We start from the raw sequence: 14,483 nt of genomic DNA, 5'->3' as shown, positions 1-14,483 counted from the left end.
CGGTTTAGTGTTATGTCTACAGTACCAGATGTCAATGTTTGTAATGCCTCAAATGAGAATGCTTTGAATTGCATCCTTTGACATCTGAATCTCCCTTTTCCTCCAGCTGAACTGTTTAGACGACATGTAAATGTGGGTCACAAAGTGGAGCTGTGAGTGTTCTTGTACTAAGCGGAAAATTATTTTTGCAAGGGAAGAATGTGAAAAGAACAGCGACTCGGTGCTAGCACCTGTTCACCGTACAATTCAAAGACAAAAAATTCATATTTCATAAGACTCTGCCATATGGGATACGACACACATGACCGCCGTCTTTCAAATGTCTCATATCATTCACAGAAGACACAACATGAATGTGTTTTGTCAGAAAACATTGCTATGATAGTGATTTTCAGTATATGTGACAATCTACTTTGTGGCCATAACAAACACTGATTAATGCACAGTGGTGGGAACTCAGTCTAAATCTTTACAGGGAGGGGAGAATGGCAAAGTCACTTCTAAATTATTCTATATATGACTTTAGTGCCAAAGCCTCAGTTCCCAGCGCCCTCATGTTCTTCCAAAGAGGCTACAGCACTGCAATAACAAATCACATTTAGACATTTTGGGATTTCAAGAAAAATACCAATTTCCCCCTCAAAATACCAAAGTGGCACACCCTGGTATGTTTCAGTATAAATGCACGCGGTTAATTGTCATAGTGAATTAAGATTAGGCTAATGTGGTTTTTAGTGGTCTGGAGGTTGTAAAGGCAACATTGGGATGTGGTCAAGAGGAGAAAAAAAAAGTTGGACTTTGGTAGAAAACAGGGATTTGCAGAAAGAGCACATATTGGGATTTATTTGCGCCATTCAAGTCGAATGAGAGAGTATCCTGGATTTTCCCCAGCTGAAAGCTAAGCTGTGGTGGCTACACTAAGATGTCTCAAGCTTCCAGGATAGAAATAAGAGGATAACTTGGCACAGTATGGTACAGCACAAATCTCTGACCCAGAATTACTAGTGTCTGACCCAAAATAGATTTAGCGAGGCCAATGTTTCTATACAAACCCTTCACTCTAATAGCTTGATTGCGTAGATGTACATACGCCAGCACTGAAAACCAATATTATGCTAAAAAGAAAAGAAAAAAAAAAGAAGTTAGGATCAATAGTCAGAGCACAACTCACTGTAAACCTTCATTTCTTCAAATCAGGGCCAAACAAACACTTTCCAGATGCTGCATGTAACACTTTGCTGAAATGAAAATGAGTGATCGCTCAAATCCCATGGCTCTTTTATTTTCAAAAAGCTTCACTTAAGTATTTACATTTTGTGCAAAAACATTTAAAGGTTTCAAGGACTTTACATTGTAAGTTCAACCTCAAGGCACATACATGGAACAACATCAATATTTCATCATGAGAACAGAAATGTAACTTTGGTTCCTAAGAAACTTCTTGGTGTGGATGGTTAACGCTGCTGATGTCTGGATGGAAAGCCAGGATGGCAAAGTATCCCAACACAGCCACATTACATGCACCGTATATTTCCAGACTTCTTTCTCAAACCACGTGAGAACATTCTGTACGGTTGCTCATACTGTATCTCAACCACCAACTGGCGATTGCATGACAAATACTTAAAATGTGAAAGTCCAAAACCTGGTAAATTCACAAAGAAAATGAAGAGCTATGAAGCTAAATACAGTACATGCGAAAATCCTTGAATGAATGTTGCTCTCTAATAGATATTTGCAGTGAAGGATTTGCCTACAGGAAGAAAAAAAAAAGAGTGGGTTAAAAAAAAAAAGATGACTTAAACGTATTCAATTTCATCCACTCGAGTGCTTTGTCTGAATTGACCTCTCAGTGATTAAACATAATTATTCCAATGTGAATCAATGAGCTTTAAGGGAAATTACTTCTCGGCACCCTGAAATAGTAATAAACCGACGCTAGCAGTCTGTCTAAGTCTGTAATACGTTTTGTGTAATTCCATTGGTCACGGCACTGCAACTGTGTTCTTTCATCAAGCAAGTAGAAAATTAAGAGTAATGTACGCCGCAAAACAACCAACAAAGCTCCTTCCTATGGTTGAATCATTAGCCCTGCACCACTTAAGGCCTGGCACTATGGATGAACAGCCTCTCTTGTTAGCTCTGTCATGCTTGCTGTTGTTGTTTTTCGTATTAATACTGTTATTGTTGTCACCGTTGCAGAAATGTGTTGCAGAAATGTGCTTTCTGTTCAGTATCTCCTCCGTTCCTCTCACCGTCTCTGTATGTCTCGTCTTTGCTTCTCTTCCTCTCTCCCTCTTTCTAATCTCTTCCTCTCTCCTTGAAATAACTGCAGCTAGTCATTCAGTACTGCATAAAAGGTAAGGCAAATTTCTGTCTCCGTAACACATTCACAGACTGGGGAGATACTATATGCTGCAATAGCTTGACCTGACTTGATTGATTAATATGTAATAAATGACTTAAAACAGGGTGTTCATCCATAACAGAAATCAATGTGAACAATATCAGAAGTAAAGGTTCAAGTTTTTATGCATGGGATTATTATTATTATGGTCAGCTTGTACAGTATGTAGCAACCCACACATGATGAACTGTTTGTTAGGTACATAATCAGTTAAAAGCTTCATGAGGCTAAAGCAGGGTATAGATCAGACCTCAGGTCAGAGCAGGTCAGGGCAACTTGGTGGGTCTTGATGGACAGTGTGTGTTGGGTGTGCTGATATGTGAATATTAGTAGAAAAAAAAAAGTGGAGACACTTTGATAACCACAGAAGATCTAAATAAACATATGCGATGCAAAAAAATATCCATCTTAACAAGTCTTTTAAATCAAGAATTGAGTCTTAAAATCGTATTTCTTAAAAATGAAAAAAAAACTTCACTTTCCAGTGCAACATGTTTCAAGAATTTTCTTCAGTCAAGTGTCATTTTCCCCTGTTTCAAAATGCTGCCACTAACTTTGGAAACTGCAACAAATAGAATTATCTCACCAGACTAGAAGAAATTTTTCACTGCTTTTAGGAAAAATACGATTTTCAGATGCGTGTGAGACTAAATGACATGTTAATGACATGTTGAGATGGATATTTTTACAATGTCTGTGTTTAAAAAGTGATTACATTGTCAAGGTTAAACAGAATTTAAACATCGGGGCTGCGTAAGTCTATGCATCACCATAAATTAAAGTAGTCGCCCATGTGATTATGATCTGAGCTATTGCTGGAATTAAATGCAGCTACTTTGCGATACTCTGACTGCTGAGGTAAATCCTCACAGAGATAATCTAGACACTCTAGGCATAAATCAAGTTCAAGCCCTTTTAATCGTTTTGCTCATAATGTTCAGCCTTGTTTGCATTTACTCGACGCTCCTTAAACAGTGGACGTTCAAGCCTGTGCCCCGCAAAGAGTTAACACACTCATTTGCCTCATGTTCCTTTCTCAATCTCCCTCTCTCTCTCCCAGCGTGAGATTCATGCAGCCAAGTGAAAATAAGGTCTGCATATTTTTCTCCCTTTTTTGGATGAGGATTACGAGAGGAGGAAGGGGGGTGCAGAGGGGTCGACGGTGGGAATTCTTTAAGCTCGGCCCCTCAAAATAAAATCTTGTCAAAGCAAATAAAGTCTTCTTAAGAAGTGCATAATGAAGACCTTTTACTGGCACCACACATCCCAAGAGCTGCCACCATGACCCATGAGCTGAAGCATAAGAAACTGTTTTAATTGAGCCCATGCAGGGATCAGAGATGCAGAGACAGACAGACAGAGAGAGAGAGAGAGAGAGAGAAAGAGAGGTGAGACAGGCCGACTGCAGGAGAGAGCGAGACAGACATACAGCGAGGGCAGATAGGGTGAGGCTCATCAGCGCCGACTCTAATGCAGTTTGTTGTGAAGTGAACAGGTGCATTGTTCAGGTGAGCAAACCATAAATGAAATAGACAGTCTCATAAATGTAGACAATAGGATAAATGATGAGACGCTAGATGAGCTGCTCAATCAAAACACAGATGAGGAGCTTGGGCGGAGTATGATCTTTTTGTTGTAATTTGCTAATTTATCAAAAATACTAATGAATGCAGGGACATGGGTGAAATAAGTGGGTGTATAATTAGTGATATGAGTGTGCCTGCTGAACATTTATCACTCGCTCTCTCTCCTGCTCTCACACACACACACAAAGACGCATACACACACACATGCACACAGAGGGGCCCTCCCTCATGATAGACCACGGTGGTGAAAATCCATATCATTTAGCTACTGAACACAGAGGACACTGTTAGTTTTAAATGATTCCACATCATTAAGTAGCTCGATGAGCATTAATACTCTAAACAATGCTGTTTGAGCGTGAGTAATGTGGCCGGGGTAATGGACTCCAGGGGAATGGTAGAGGTAAAGCGATCTATGCTGCTCTCTCTCTCTCTCTCTCTTGCCCTCTGCCCTTGCTCTCCTCCTCTACCTCTGTCTCACACACCAGGCTGAGAGAAACTGCCCCCTTGTGGCCTCAGTTGCCACGACATTCTGAGCAGGGAATGAATATGAAACTGAACAAATTAGGGAATTTCTTTAAAAGGGATCTGTAATTCTCTGCACATTCATACATCTAATTAGGGGCAATAACCCTTTGTTACTTTTCAACTTAATAGTAACACCTAATATATCAAGATGTGTTGCTCCTGACTAAACAAATAAATGTGCTGAAAATGACACATCCTTTTTCAGAGGGTAGGTTTTTTTCCAAAAGCGTCTCTCGTCTAAGCCTACCTTTGTTCCATTGTAAATGAATAGAACAGAGATGCTTTAGTGTAAAGGCGCTTTTGGGAAATCTCAGTCCCGGCTTTTCAGCAGCACTGATGACATTCTCACTACACAACCTCCCACATTCAAAATGGTCCACTTAGTCCGAGGGACGGCTAAGAGGTGTTGAAAAGCGTGCCCTATTCCCTCCCATGTGATTTCCACCAAAAGCTCATTTCCTGAATTGCTGCTTACACTCTTGGTTCCATTAATAAGAAAGTGCACTTCAATTCATTTTTTTCTCTCTTTCTTACAACATACTGCCAACCAACCAGTGCTATTTTTCCATAGCGCTCTAATCAGCAGTGTTTGTATTTCCCCAGTGCTGTGTTGTCTTTACTACTGTTCTGTTGAGGGGGTTTTGCAGTGTTTCGAGCGCAAAGGCCATATTTTGCTTCTGTGGTTAGCAAAGAATCCCAGCCCTCTAAGCGCCCAACTACTCCAAGGCTGACAGCGTTCGTCAGAAGCTACACCCAGGGTGCCGTGATTGTACAAATCCATGTTCATGTACAGTACTGACCATTAAAACAACTTCCAAAACCCTGCTGGTTATAAAAAAAGAAACATTTGTATCTCTTTCACTAAGAATAAAAAAGATAGCAGAGAATCCCACATTATTATCCACAGTATAAATTACATCGTAGACAGAACTTGGAAATATATATGGTACAGTTATATTTCACTAGATTTTTTAAAATGTTTATCGTCTACACAAACTCTGTGTATGTGTGTGTGTGCATGTGTATGTATGTTTATGTGGTGTGTGTGTGTGTGTGTGTGTGTGTGTGTATGTGTGTGCGTGCGTGCATGTGTGTGTGTGAATGCCTCTGTACTGTTTGCTGCTGCATCACGTGTGGCAGAACTCTGTACTGGGCACGTTGCTGCTCTTGCAGTAGGCTATGCTGTTGTTACTGAGGTGACAGTCTCTAAATCCAATGCCCCCGTTAGGTGTGTAGATGGGCTGAATGCGGAAATCTCCCTTGAGCAGCTGCTCATTGTTCAGCGACACTATCTGGAAACTGGTCTCAGTCATCTCCAGAATGGAGTTATCCTTCTTGGTTCCAGCCTCGCAGTAGTCGTCTTTTCTCCTGCCCCGGTTGTATTTCCACTTGGTCGAAGATGACCGGCTTTTCTTGTGCATGTGCCAGCAGAACAGGCTCAGCAGCGTTACCAGGACGATAAGCACCGCCCCGCCTATGATCCCAGCCAGTAGCAGGGTGGAGTTGATGTCCTGCTGAGCCGCCTGCTCTGAGCCGGTAGGCTTGATATTGGAGGCCGACTTGGTCCTGGCCTCAGAGCATATAGTATCCTCTCCGGGCCGGTAGGAGTTCAGGGTGTCCAGCACGTACACGCAGATCCGGTAGACGGACCGGGGCTCCAGGTTGGTGAGGCTGAGGTGCCGCCGGTCCCCGCTCACTGTCCGCTCCCGGGTCCCGTCGCTCATCAGGTTTTGGCCCCTTTTAACCCAAGTGACCTTGTAGGCCGTGACGGTGAAATAGGAAGCCCAGCTCACCTCGATGCAGGAGGAGTTCACCACATGGAAGGAGATCTGCAGAGGGTCCTCATAAGGAGGCAGGGGCCCGGAGGGGTTGTTGTGGAGCGGGGGTAAGGGAGGGGAGGGCGAGTCAAAGAAGTAAGGGGTGGAAGTGGGGATGATGGTGGTGATCATGGTGGTGACAGGGGTGGTGGTGGGTGAGGGAGGGGGCGTGGAGCGGAGGGTGGGCCAGGGTGACTGGTCAGCACCCGTCGGACACTGGATAACATCCAGGGTGAGCTCTCTGATTGCCATGCCGCGCACCTTCTCCGGACTCAGGCACATGAACCCTCGGACGTTGAGGGAGGTGGGCAGCGACTTGAGCCACACCACCACCCATTTCACAGCACAGTCGCAGCGCCAGGGGTTATTTCGCACCGTGAGCTGCCTTAGGCTCGCCAGCCCGTCGAACACGCCCTGTGTGAGGGTCTGCAGCTGGTTGTTGGAGACATCCAGTTTTTCCAGCTTGTGGAGGCCGGAGAAGGCCGCCACAGGGATCTGGTCTATCTGGTTCTCCTGCAGGCTGAGTTTGAGCAGAGACTGGCTGGGTAGGAGGGGAGGGGGGAAGGTGAGCGAGTTGCGGGCCAGGGCCAGCTCGCGGAGGTTGACCAGGTCCTGGAAGGTCCCTGGCGCAATTCCCTCGTCCGTCAGCAGGTTCCCGTCCAGCAGGAGGCGCTGCAGACGCGTCACGTTCTGGAAGGCCTCCTCTGCAATGATAGCTATGCGGTTCTCGTCCAGCCGCAGCTCTTTCAGGTCCTCAGGGAGGCCGATGGGAACGCTGCTCAAGTGGTTCTTGGTGAGGAAGAGGAGTTTGAGGCTGACTGCCTCCCTGAAGGCCCCTTCCTCCACCCCCACCGTGGAGATGGAGTTATCATCGAGGTGCAGCTCTTCTAGGCGGGTCAGCTGGGCCAGGGCCGTCTTGGAGATAGTTTGGATGTTGTTCTCCTGGAGATGCAGCACCCTGGTGTTTTTGGGCAGGTTGAGGGGGAACTCGTCCAGCTGGTTGCCATAGAGATAGACGGTCTCCACGGAGGCCACATTGTGAAGCTCCACAGGGAAGCCGGCATTGTTGATCTGGTTATTATGAAGGTAGAGGACCTTGTAGCCCTCCTGGACTCCCAGAGGCACCGACGTCAGGCTGCGCTCGTTGCAGTACACAAACGTTTTGTCGCAACGACACTCCACTGGGCAAGACGCACCCGGGCGGAAGTGCATTTGGAGGCTTAGGATGACAGTCAACCAAAATCGCATGAATGAAGCCCAATCTTTATTCCAGGGTCCAGCCAGAAACTCCATAGTGGAAAAACAAAACAGGGAATGGGAAATCAAAAAATAAAAAAGGAGCTGTGAGGACATAAAACAAATATCAAAATCAGGAAGGCAATGAAGTATATATCCACCAAAAAACAGACCCAAGAAAGTCCATCTAGGAGAGTTTGGTAATGATGCAGTTAACTGGGAAAAGAGCAGGAAACCGTGGGAGTAATCCTGTAAATGCTAGTCCTCAACTGAAGAGCGATGGTCTCATTAGTGGTGGCCAGTCCTCTGACTGACTCCATCCATGCTGAGACATCAGACCGTAGCAGGACTCTTCACTCGCTGCTCCATGCAGAGCCCAGCCAGGGCCAATTTGAAGCCACGCAGTAGAGAGCCACCGCAGGCTCCACTCGCCTGTCCGTCACACACTGCTGGTCCCCGACCGGGGCAGAGTCCAAGGGGGGTGACATTTGGATCCAGAGACCTGTGGGAAAACAAAGAAATGCTAGATTAGTATTTTCAGGGGTGGCCTGTTCTCTGAAAAAGGGGCCTCTCTTTCTCTCTCTCTCCCTCACTGTCTCTTTCTTTCACATGCAAGCATGCACACACACATGCACACACACACACACATATAAGCTCTCTTTCCTTCTCTCACACACACTCTCTCTTTCTCTCTCTCGCAAACAGAAAGACACAGTCACAAAACGTAGCGTTCACTGCAGCTCTGAAATTATGCACTGGCTATTTCAAAAAATGTCAAACCATCTGATAAATATTCAGACCAGCTCTTGCACATCCGGTTTCACAGACATAAAGGAGGCTTTTATCCCTTCCGCTCTATCAAAGGAGGGAATAGAGCACTGCAAGGACACACACTCATGGATTCACAGAGGTTCTGAGCAACACATCAACGTCGCTGAAAACAGAAAACATGCTAAGAGGGCTAAAGCTAATAAAGGCATAAGCTCTTTTTGAACCCTCAAGGATGGACAAGAGAAAAAAACCCAAGGCTTCCTGGACAAAAAAAAGAATAAGAGAGCTGTGACAATTGCCTTTTTTGTGTCTGCTGGAGCAGACTTAGAGGGCAGAGGTACACGAGTAAACACACCAGTGCTTACAGTAAACGGAGGCAATGTTTTGCCGCGGGGCGTGAGGAGGAGCTCATTATTACAATGTCGGCCACAAGACGCTATCATCAAATTCGTGAATTAAGGCTCTGCAGAGTGGAATTAGAGGTGGGGAGTGTGAGAGAGAGAGAGAGAGAGAGAGAGAGAGAGACCCTACACACCAACCTCCCCCTCTCACCATAGGCTGTCAAATGAAATGGGATTGGAAAATAATTTAGTCCCTCCACCTGCAATAAATGATCGATACAAGCTATTTTTCAGCATGGGGAGGTTTCTACTATGGCACAAGGCCATTGGATTACAGTAGACCCCAGATCCACTATTCCACGTTTTATGACCCATCACACATTTTTTTCTGCCCTCGGATGATTGAAAGATTCTGGTTGTCAGCGGTGCTTTCATCTTAACTGGAGCTCCACCCTGAGTCAATGCTGGATGAGCCTGTATCCCTTTTAATAAGTAACGGCAAGGATGGGTTGAATGCTAAGCACAGGAATGGCCATGAGTAAGGTGTTCTCTGTTCTCTGGTGTCCTGCAGGGCATGTCAAGAAACAGGAACAGCTAGTTTGCCAGATAACTACGAAAATAATTACAGTTCTTGATGTTTTGGATAATTTGTGAAATGTCAGGTATTGGCTATAGGTGTTGCAGCCACCAGGGGAAGTTATTTTATGAAAAAAAAAATGAAATGGAAAAAATGCAGTTATCTGCCCGAGCAGCCCTGCTTCTTGCAACACCCTGTGTTGTTTGTTGATGAGATGGAGGCTGCATGGACTCCTTGTGGCAGAGATGGAGAAACAATCCTTTGACATACATCTGTGATCTACTTTTCTAAATTGAAAGAGCTAAATTTAATCAAATAAGCTTCGGGGGGAATAAGCAACCACATGAGGCGATAAAATGTGCTGCCACAGCAGCAGAATCAACAGCAGAAGGCAGCAGCATCAAGATGATTATAGCTGCATAAATAAAGTGCCACGAAGAACCAAATAATATGTATGAAAATAAACCTTCAGAGGAAGCATGAGATTAAGTTGTTCTTTACTTGAGGCGATACATAACCTGCTATTTGGAGGACTTGGATAGATCAAGAAGTGGAAGTGTTTTTTTTTCCAAACCAAGGTGTTTTTAACAAGATAGAAAGACGTTTTTTATTATTTTCAGCCGAGGGAGCACAGTTTCTCACCGCCAGATGAACAATGTGATATCTTGCCAGGACAATCCGATTAGAACTGGATTTACTGACAGAAACGCAATTAAAAGTTTAAAATGGATAGGGTATTTAAAAGGCGATAAGAGGCGGATCAGGTATACTTCAAAGCTTGCCCAGTGAGTGGTGTTCATTTGAATGAATTATTACAAAGGGGGATTGAAAACCGTGCAGTGCATTGAGAGTGAAAGCCCCTCCAAAAAAAAAAGTCTGGTTTTCTCCGGGGTGTAAAATGTGGAGCGGTGCGCTTTGTAGTGCAGTAATCTTTGACCCGATGAAAAATCTAATTAACCCATGAATAAATTATCCAACCATTTTAATTAATGTATAAAGTAGCTGGGAATTGGCGAGATGACCACCTTTTCCTTCATGCTGGTTGGGGTGATAAGTTGGCTTTTACTTTTGGTGAAAACATATTGGGGAACGGTTTAAACTGTAAGGGATTGCATAAACTGAATATATATGGCATATTCATATATAATACATTGAATTCAATTTGAAAAGTAACCGGGCGTTAATGACAATATAGGCCTGGGCAAAACTAGTAATTGCTCCTATTCTTTTTCTCAAACTAGGTCCTGGGCAATAAAACGTCCACTGTACCTTTGACGAGCCTTTATCCGTATCCATTACAAACCCCGTTATCGCGTTCAACTTTTGCCTTTTCTTTATGCCTCTGTCCTTCATGCGGTCCTGATATATGACCGTGCGTAAAGGTCCGTTCGGTAACGTTGGTGCGAGTCGGTTCCGATCGGCAGCTTGAAACCGGTGAGTCTACGGAACAACATATTTGCCTGCATGGGTCCCCGGTTGAGCGTCCGCAGCGCTGTCCGCACTTTTTTTTTTTTTTTTGCAGCTCCCAGCCGCTTCACAGCCGAGCTCCGGTTCACTCAACACCGTCTGCAATGCATGAGGACCAAAGCGGCGAGAGTAGGATCGCAGCGCCCACCTCTCCCCTTCCACTCTCCCCAAACGGTGAGGACGCACTCGCCGAGGTCTCCGCCGCCTGATCCGCCACGGGCCATGACGGCCTGCGTCCGCTTCGCTGTTTAGTGGGGAGATCAAACTTGCCTTTCAGTGTCTACGCAGCTCGGACCGGACTCCCTGGGAGTTGTTTTCCTCTTAGATGGATTCAGTTGATAGTGCTCTGTGTGCGCTCCGCTCACCTCTCTCTCTCTCTCTCTCTCTCTCTCTCTCTCTCTCTCTCTCTCTCTCTCTCCCTCTCTCTCTCTCTGTCAGTCCCTCCTACCCTTCTCAGAATAAAGAATGCATCTCCTCCAGCAGCTCCGAGATGGCTTTAAGCCACAGATCCTCCCTGCTGCCCTCACACTGCAGAAAATAGTTTCTCTCTCAACACACTTTATGCCATTAGGTAAGCTTACCTTGCCCTGCTACGTCTTACATTTAATTAGCAATTTAATAATCAGAAAATAAAAAAATAAAAAATCGACACGAAGTCAGTTTTAAATTGGTTTGAGCTCCATATATTCCTTAACGAAAAATCACTATAACTCACTAACATTCCTAGGTGTTTAAAGTGTAGTGAGTAGCGAGTTTATAGGGACCTTTGTGGTGTTTATCTCCTATTAGGTCACTATAATATCCCTAAAGGGGCTTAGGCCTACTACTTTTGCTGTGATATATAGTAAGCTATCCTCGTAAAAAATATTATAGGATTACTGCAGTTCTTTTTCGTAAGGGTTATTTTAATTAGAACTGGAGCTAATTAGCTTTAAATTAATGGTATAGCATCTTCTTTATTCCGCCTACTTCCATGTAGTGATTTGAAGCATTTAGACACACACTGACAGCCAAAGTAATTTCATCTGACTACTTTGCTTCGCACTAAATACTGATTCAGCATTGCACTATTGCTTTGCCCACACTCTTTTGCTTTCACACACGCGTGGGCGCGCCGGCGCGCGCGTACACGCAAGCATTTGCCTGCGTCTCTCTCTCTCTCTCTCTCTCTCACACACACACACACACACACACACACACACACACACACACACACACATACATTCCCATTAAAAATACTATAACTGTCGATGTTCTCCGCTGCTGAACCAGTTGCCATGCAGGTTTCCATCTCACAGTTTATAGCCGAAGCCAGTGTCTGAAAGGCACGAGATGAAGTCACGAGCCCCACAGGTCAGCAGGTGCGTCTCTGTCTTTGATCTTTGGCTTCAGCTGCCAAATTGTATCAATTTAACCCTTTGACATTTGGTGACCCACATTCAACATACAGTAACTCGTGAAAAGTTCTGGAACAACGGCAAATAAATGATGTAGACTGTGGCTCTCATTCAAATGACCAATCTCATTTTGTCCAGTCAGGGAGGCCAGCGTGAGCTATATTGATGTCTTCTAATACATCAACTCTCCATGAGATGATTTGGTTGTTCTCAGTGTTTGCCTTTCATGTTTAATTCTGGCTGTCACGTCCCAGAGATGGACGGCCTTGCAAGGCCCAGTCCACAACATTTAATTCCTTCATAAATCAAGCTTCACGGCATGAATTATAGATTGAATGAATTCAGAGGAAACAGCCTATTTTTATTTTCTCCTTGATGGACACGTTTTGCAGCACCCTTAGTTCCTGGTTGGTGTGGTTGTGGGAGGCAATACGAAATGTCTCTTTCAGGCATGCAGCTGGGGAAAAACTGCAGTTTTCAGGTTGAATGGGTAAAAGCAGAGTCTATAGGGAAGTAGAATCTAAGACATTTTCCAGGTGTGTTCATTTGTTTTGTCTATTGTTGTAAATATAAGAGCTGAATGGGAGAGAGCTGTAAAATAGCTCAGAAATACAGATTGGCCTGCCATAGAGCATAACAATAACATACAAAGTTCTAAACTGAGTTTAATTGAATGTGAATTTAAGCTACTGTAAGTGGGCTAACAGGCAAGAAGTGAAATCGTCTGCTTTGTGCCTTTCCCTTGTCGCCTTTCCTGCAGTGCAAGGCCTATTATTAGCCTAACAATAAGTTTGGTAATGGATATATTTGATACACGTATTCCAGGTCTTGACTGCACAAATGCAGAGAGAAATTTCAGTCTCCTTCATCTAACACTGGAAATTCCCCGCTGTACTCCCGCCCAGAGTTTTGGTGTGGCATATTTACACTGCACGCTGCCGTACCTTGATAAAACGGCAGATATACGCTGACCCCAGAGCACATCAAAGCCGGCTCTGTCCATCTGCTCCCGCTGGGACCGCAAGCACTTTTAAAGGAGGGTAGAAAAAAAGCCGTCCACTCAGATATGCAGATATGTTTATTCCTTGGCCATATTCGCTCCCGTCCCCAGGGACATCATTAGCTTATCACATTTCTCCCTTCATGCATTTACATCTGGACATTGAAGGGTACTTCAAAGGTGTCAACAACATCAGCGTTTAAAAAACCTTTTCTACAATTATTGGCAAGATCTCCATAAGAAAGTAATGATATCGGGCCCCTCGCTGAGATTTCAAAAAGCCAGTGGCCAAAAGAAAAAATATGCAGATTATGTTTACTGTGGGTGATCAATGTGTTCATTAATTTCCACGCCGATGTAATTATGTTTACCCCAGTCGATTACCAATCTACATGCATCTCATGTCACAGCATGACTCCCAGAAGAGAAAAGGACAATTTCAGAGCTGTGAAAACTAGTCAGCCAGTGACGCACAGTGTATCAAGGAGCGAGCCGAGAGGAAACGAGAGAGTCGGAGGATTGCACAGACACCTAAACCCCTCCAGATGAAAATCATAGATTCATTTTTTTGTCCCGCATCCCCACCGGGCATTCTGTTCTTCAGTGAATGCAAACATATCTTGAGTGACAGACACACCGAAAAAATGCAAAACACCTACAGGCACACATCCACACACACACACACACACAGCAAACACAATACACACATATCTGTACACAAGCATGTAATAAGAGGATATGGTATCTCCCAAATGATGAAATGCAGTCCTCTAATTAGACCGGAGAGTGAGTGTAAACAACAATTTACCTCCCCAACTTTCCTTCCTTGTTAAAGTTGAACAAATCAACTGCTGACTGTCCTGTAAGAGAACTACATACACCGCCACTAAATCTGAGTCTTTCTACTGTCGTGTTGTGTGTGTGTAACGCATAAAGATTTACTTGTAAAAGCTTAAAGTTCCTTTTATGCAAATGATAAAATCGTCTGTCAGGAGTCGTGCTCATTTCATCGGCGAAGGCGAAGGCAGCGCGTTCTCACATGAGCATGTGAATTATAGGGGGGGGGGGAGTGAAAGCGGGGCCCTGACTGAATGCTGCCCTGTGCTAATGCCAGGCTGTAAAAACACTGACTTGACAACAAGCAAGGCCCTGTAGTTCTGCTGAGAGAGGGATGGGGGAGAGAGAGAGAAGCAGAGCGGGAGAAATGGAGAGAGAGAGAGAGAGAGAGAGAGAGAGAGAGGGAGATGGAAGCAAACAGAGAGGGGGGAAAGAGAGAGATGGAGACAGAAGAAAAGAGGCGGGGAGACTTGAAATCGGCTCAATGGGAGACGGAAAAAAGACGGTGGATTACTGCTG

General features: G+C 44.6%; 1 protein-coding gene across 1 annotated transcript; it reads right to left on the bottom strand.

Annotated features, from left to right (window-relative positions):
- Nucleotides 1-1,261: 1,261 nt before the first annotated feature.
- On the bottom strand, nucleotides 1,262-7,883 carry flrt2 (fibronectin leucine rich transmembrane protein 2). The gene has a single exon (XM_071531083.1). It carries the CDS (start codon nucleotides 7,689-7,691, stop codon nucleotides 5,649-5,651), a length of 2,043 nt encoding a protein of 680 aa, XP_071387184.1. The 5' UTR covers nucleotides 7,692-7,883; the 3' UTR covers nucleotides 1,262-5,648.
- Nucleotides 7,884-14,483: the final 6,600 nt, after the last annotated feature.

The sequence above is a fragment of the Centroberyx affinis genome, unplaced genomic scaffold (genome assembly GCF_046629955.1).
Source record: "Centroberyx affinis isolate AG114_WGS23_722 - 3 ecotype Tasmania unplaced genomic scaffold, CSIRO-AGI_Caff_v1 ptg002030l_1, whole genome shotgun sequence".
Taxonomy (NCBI): domain Eukaryota; kingdom Metazoa; phylum Chordata; class Actinopteri; order Beryciformes; family Berycidae; genus Centroberyx; species Centroberyx affinis.
This window is presented reverse-complemented; position numbering and strand designations above follow the sequence as displayed.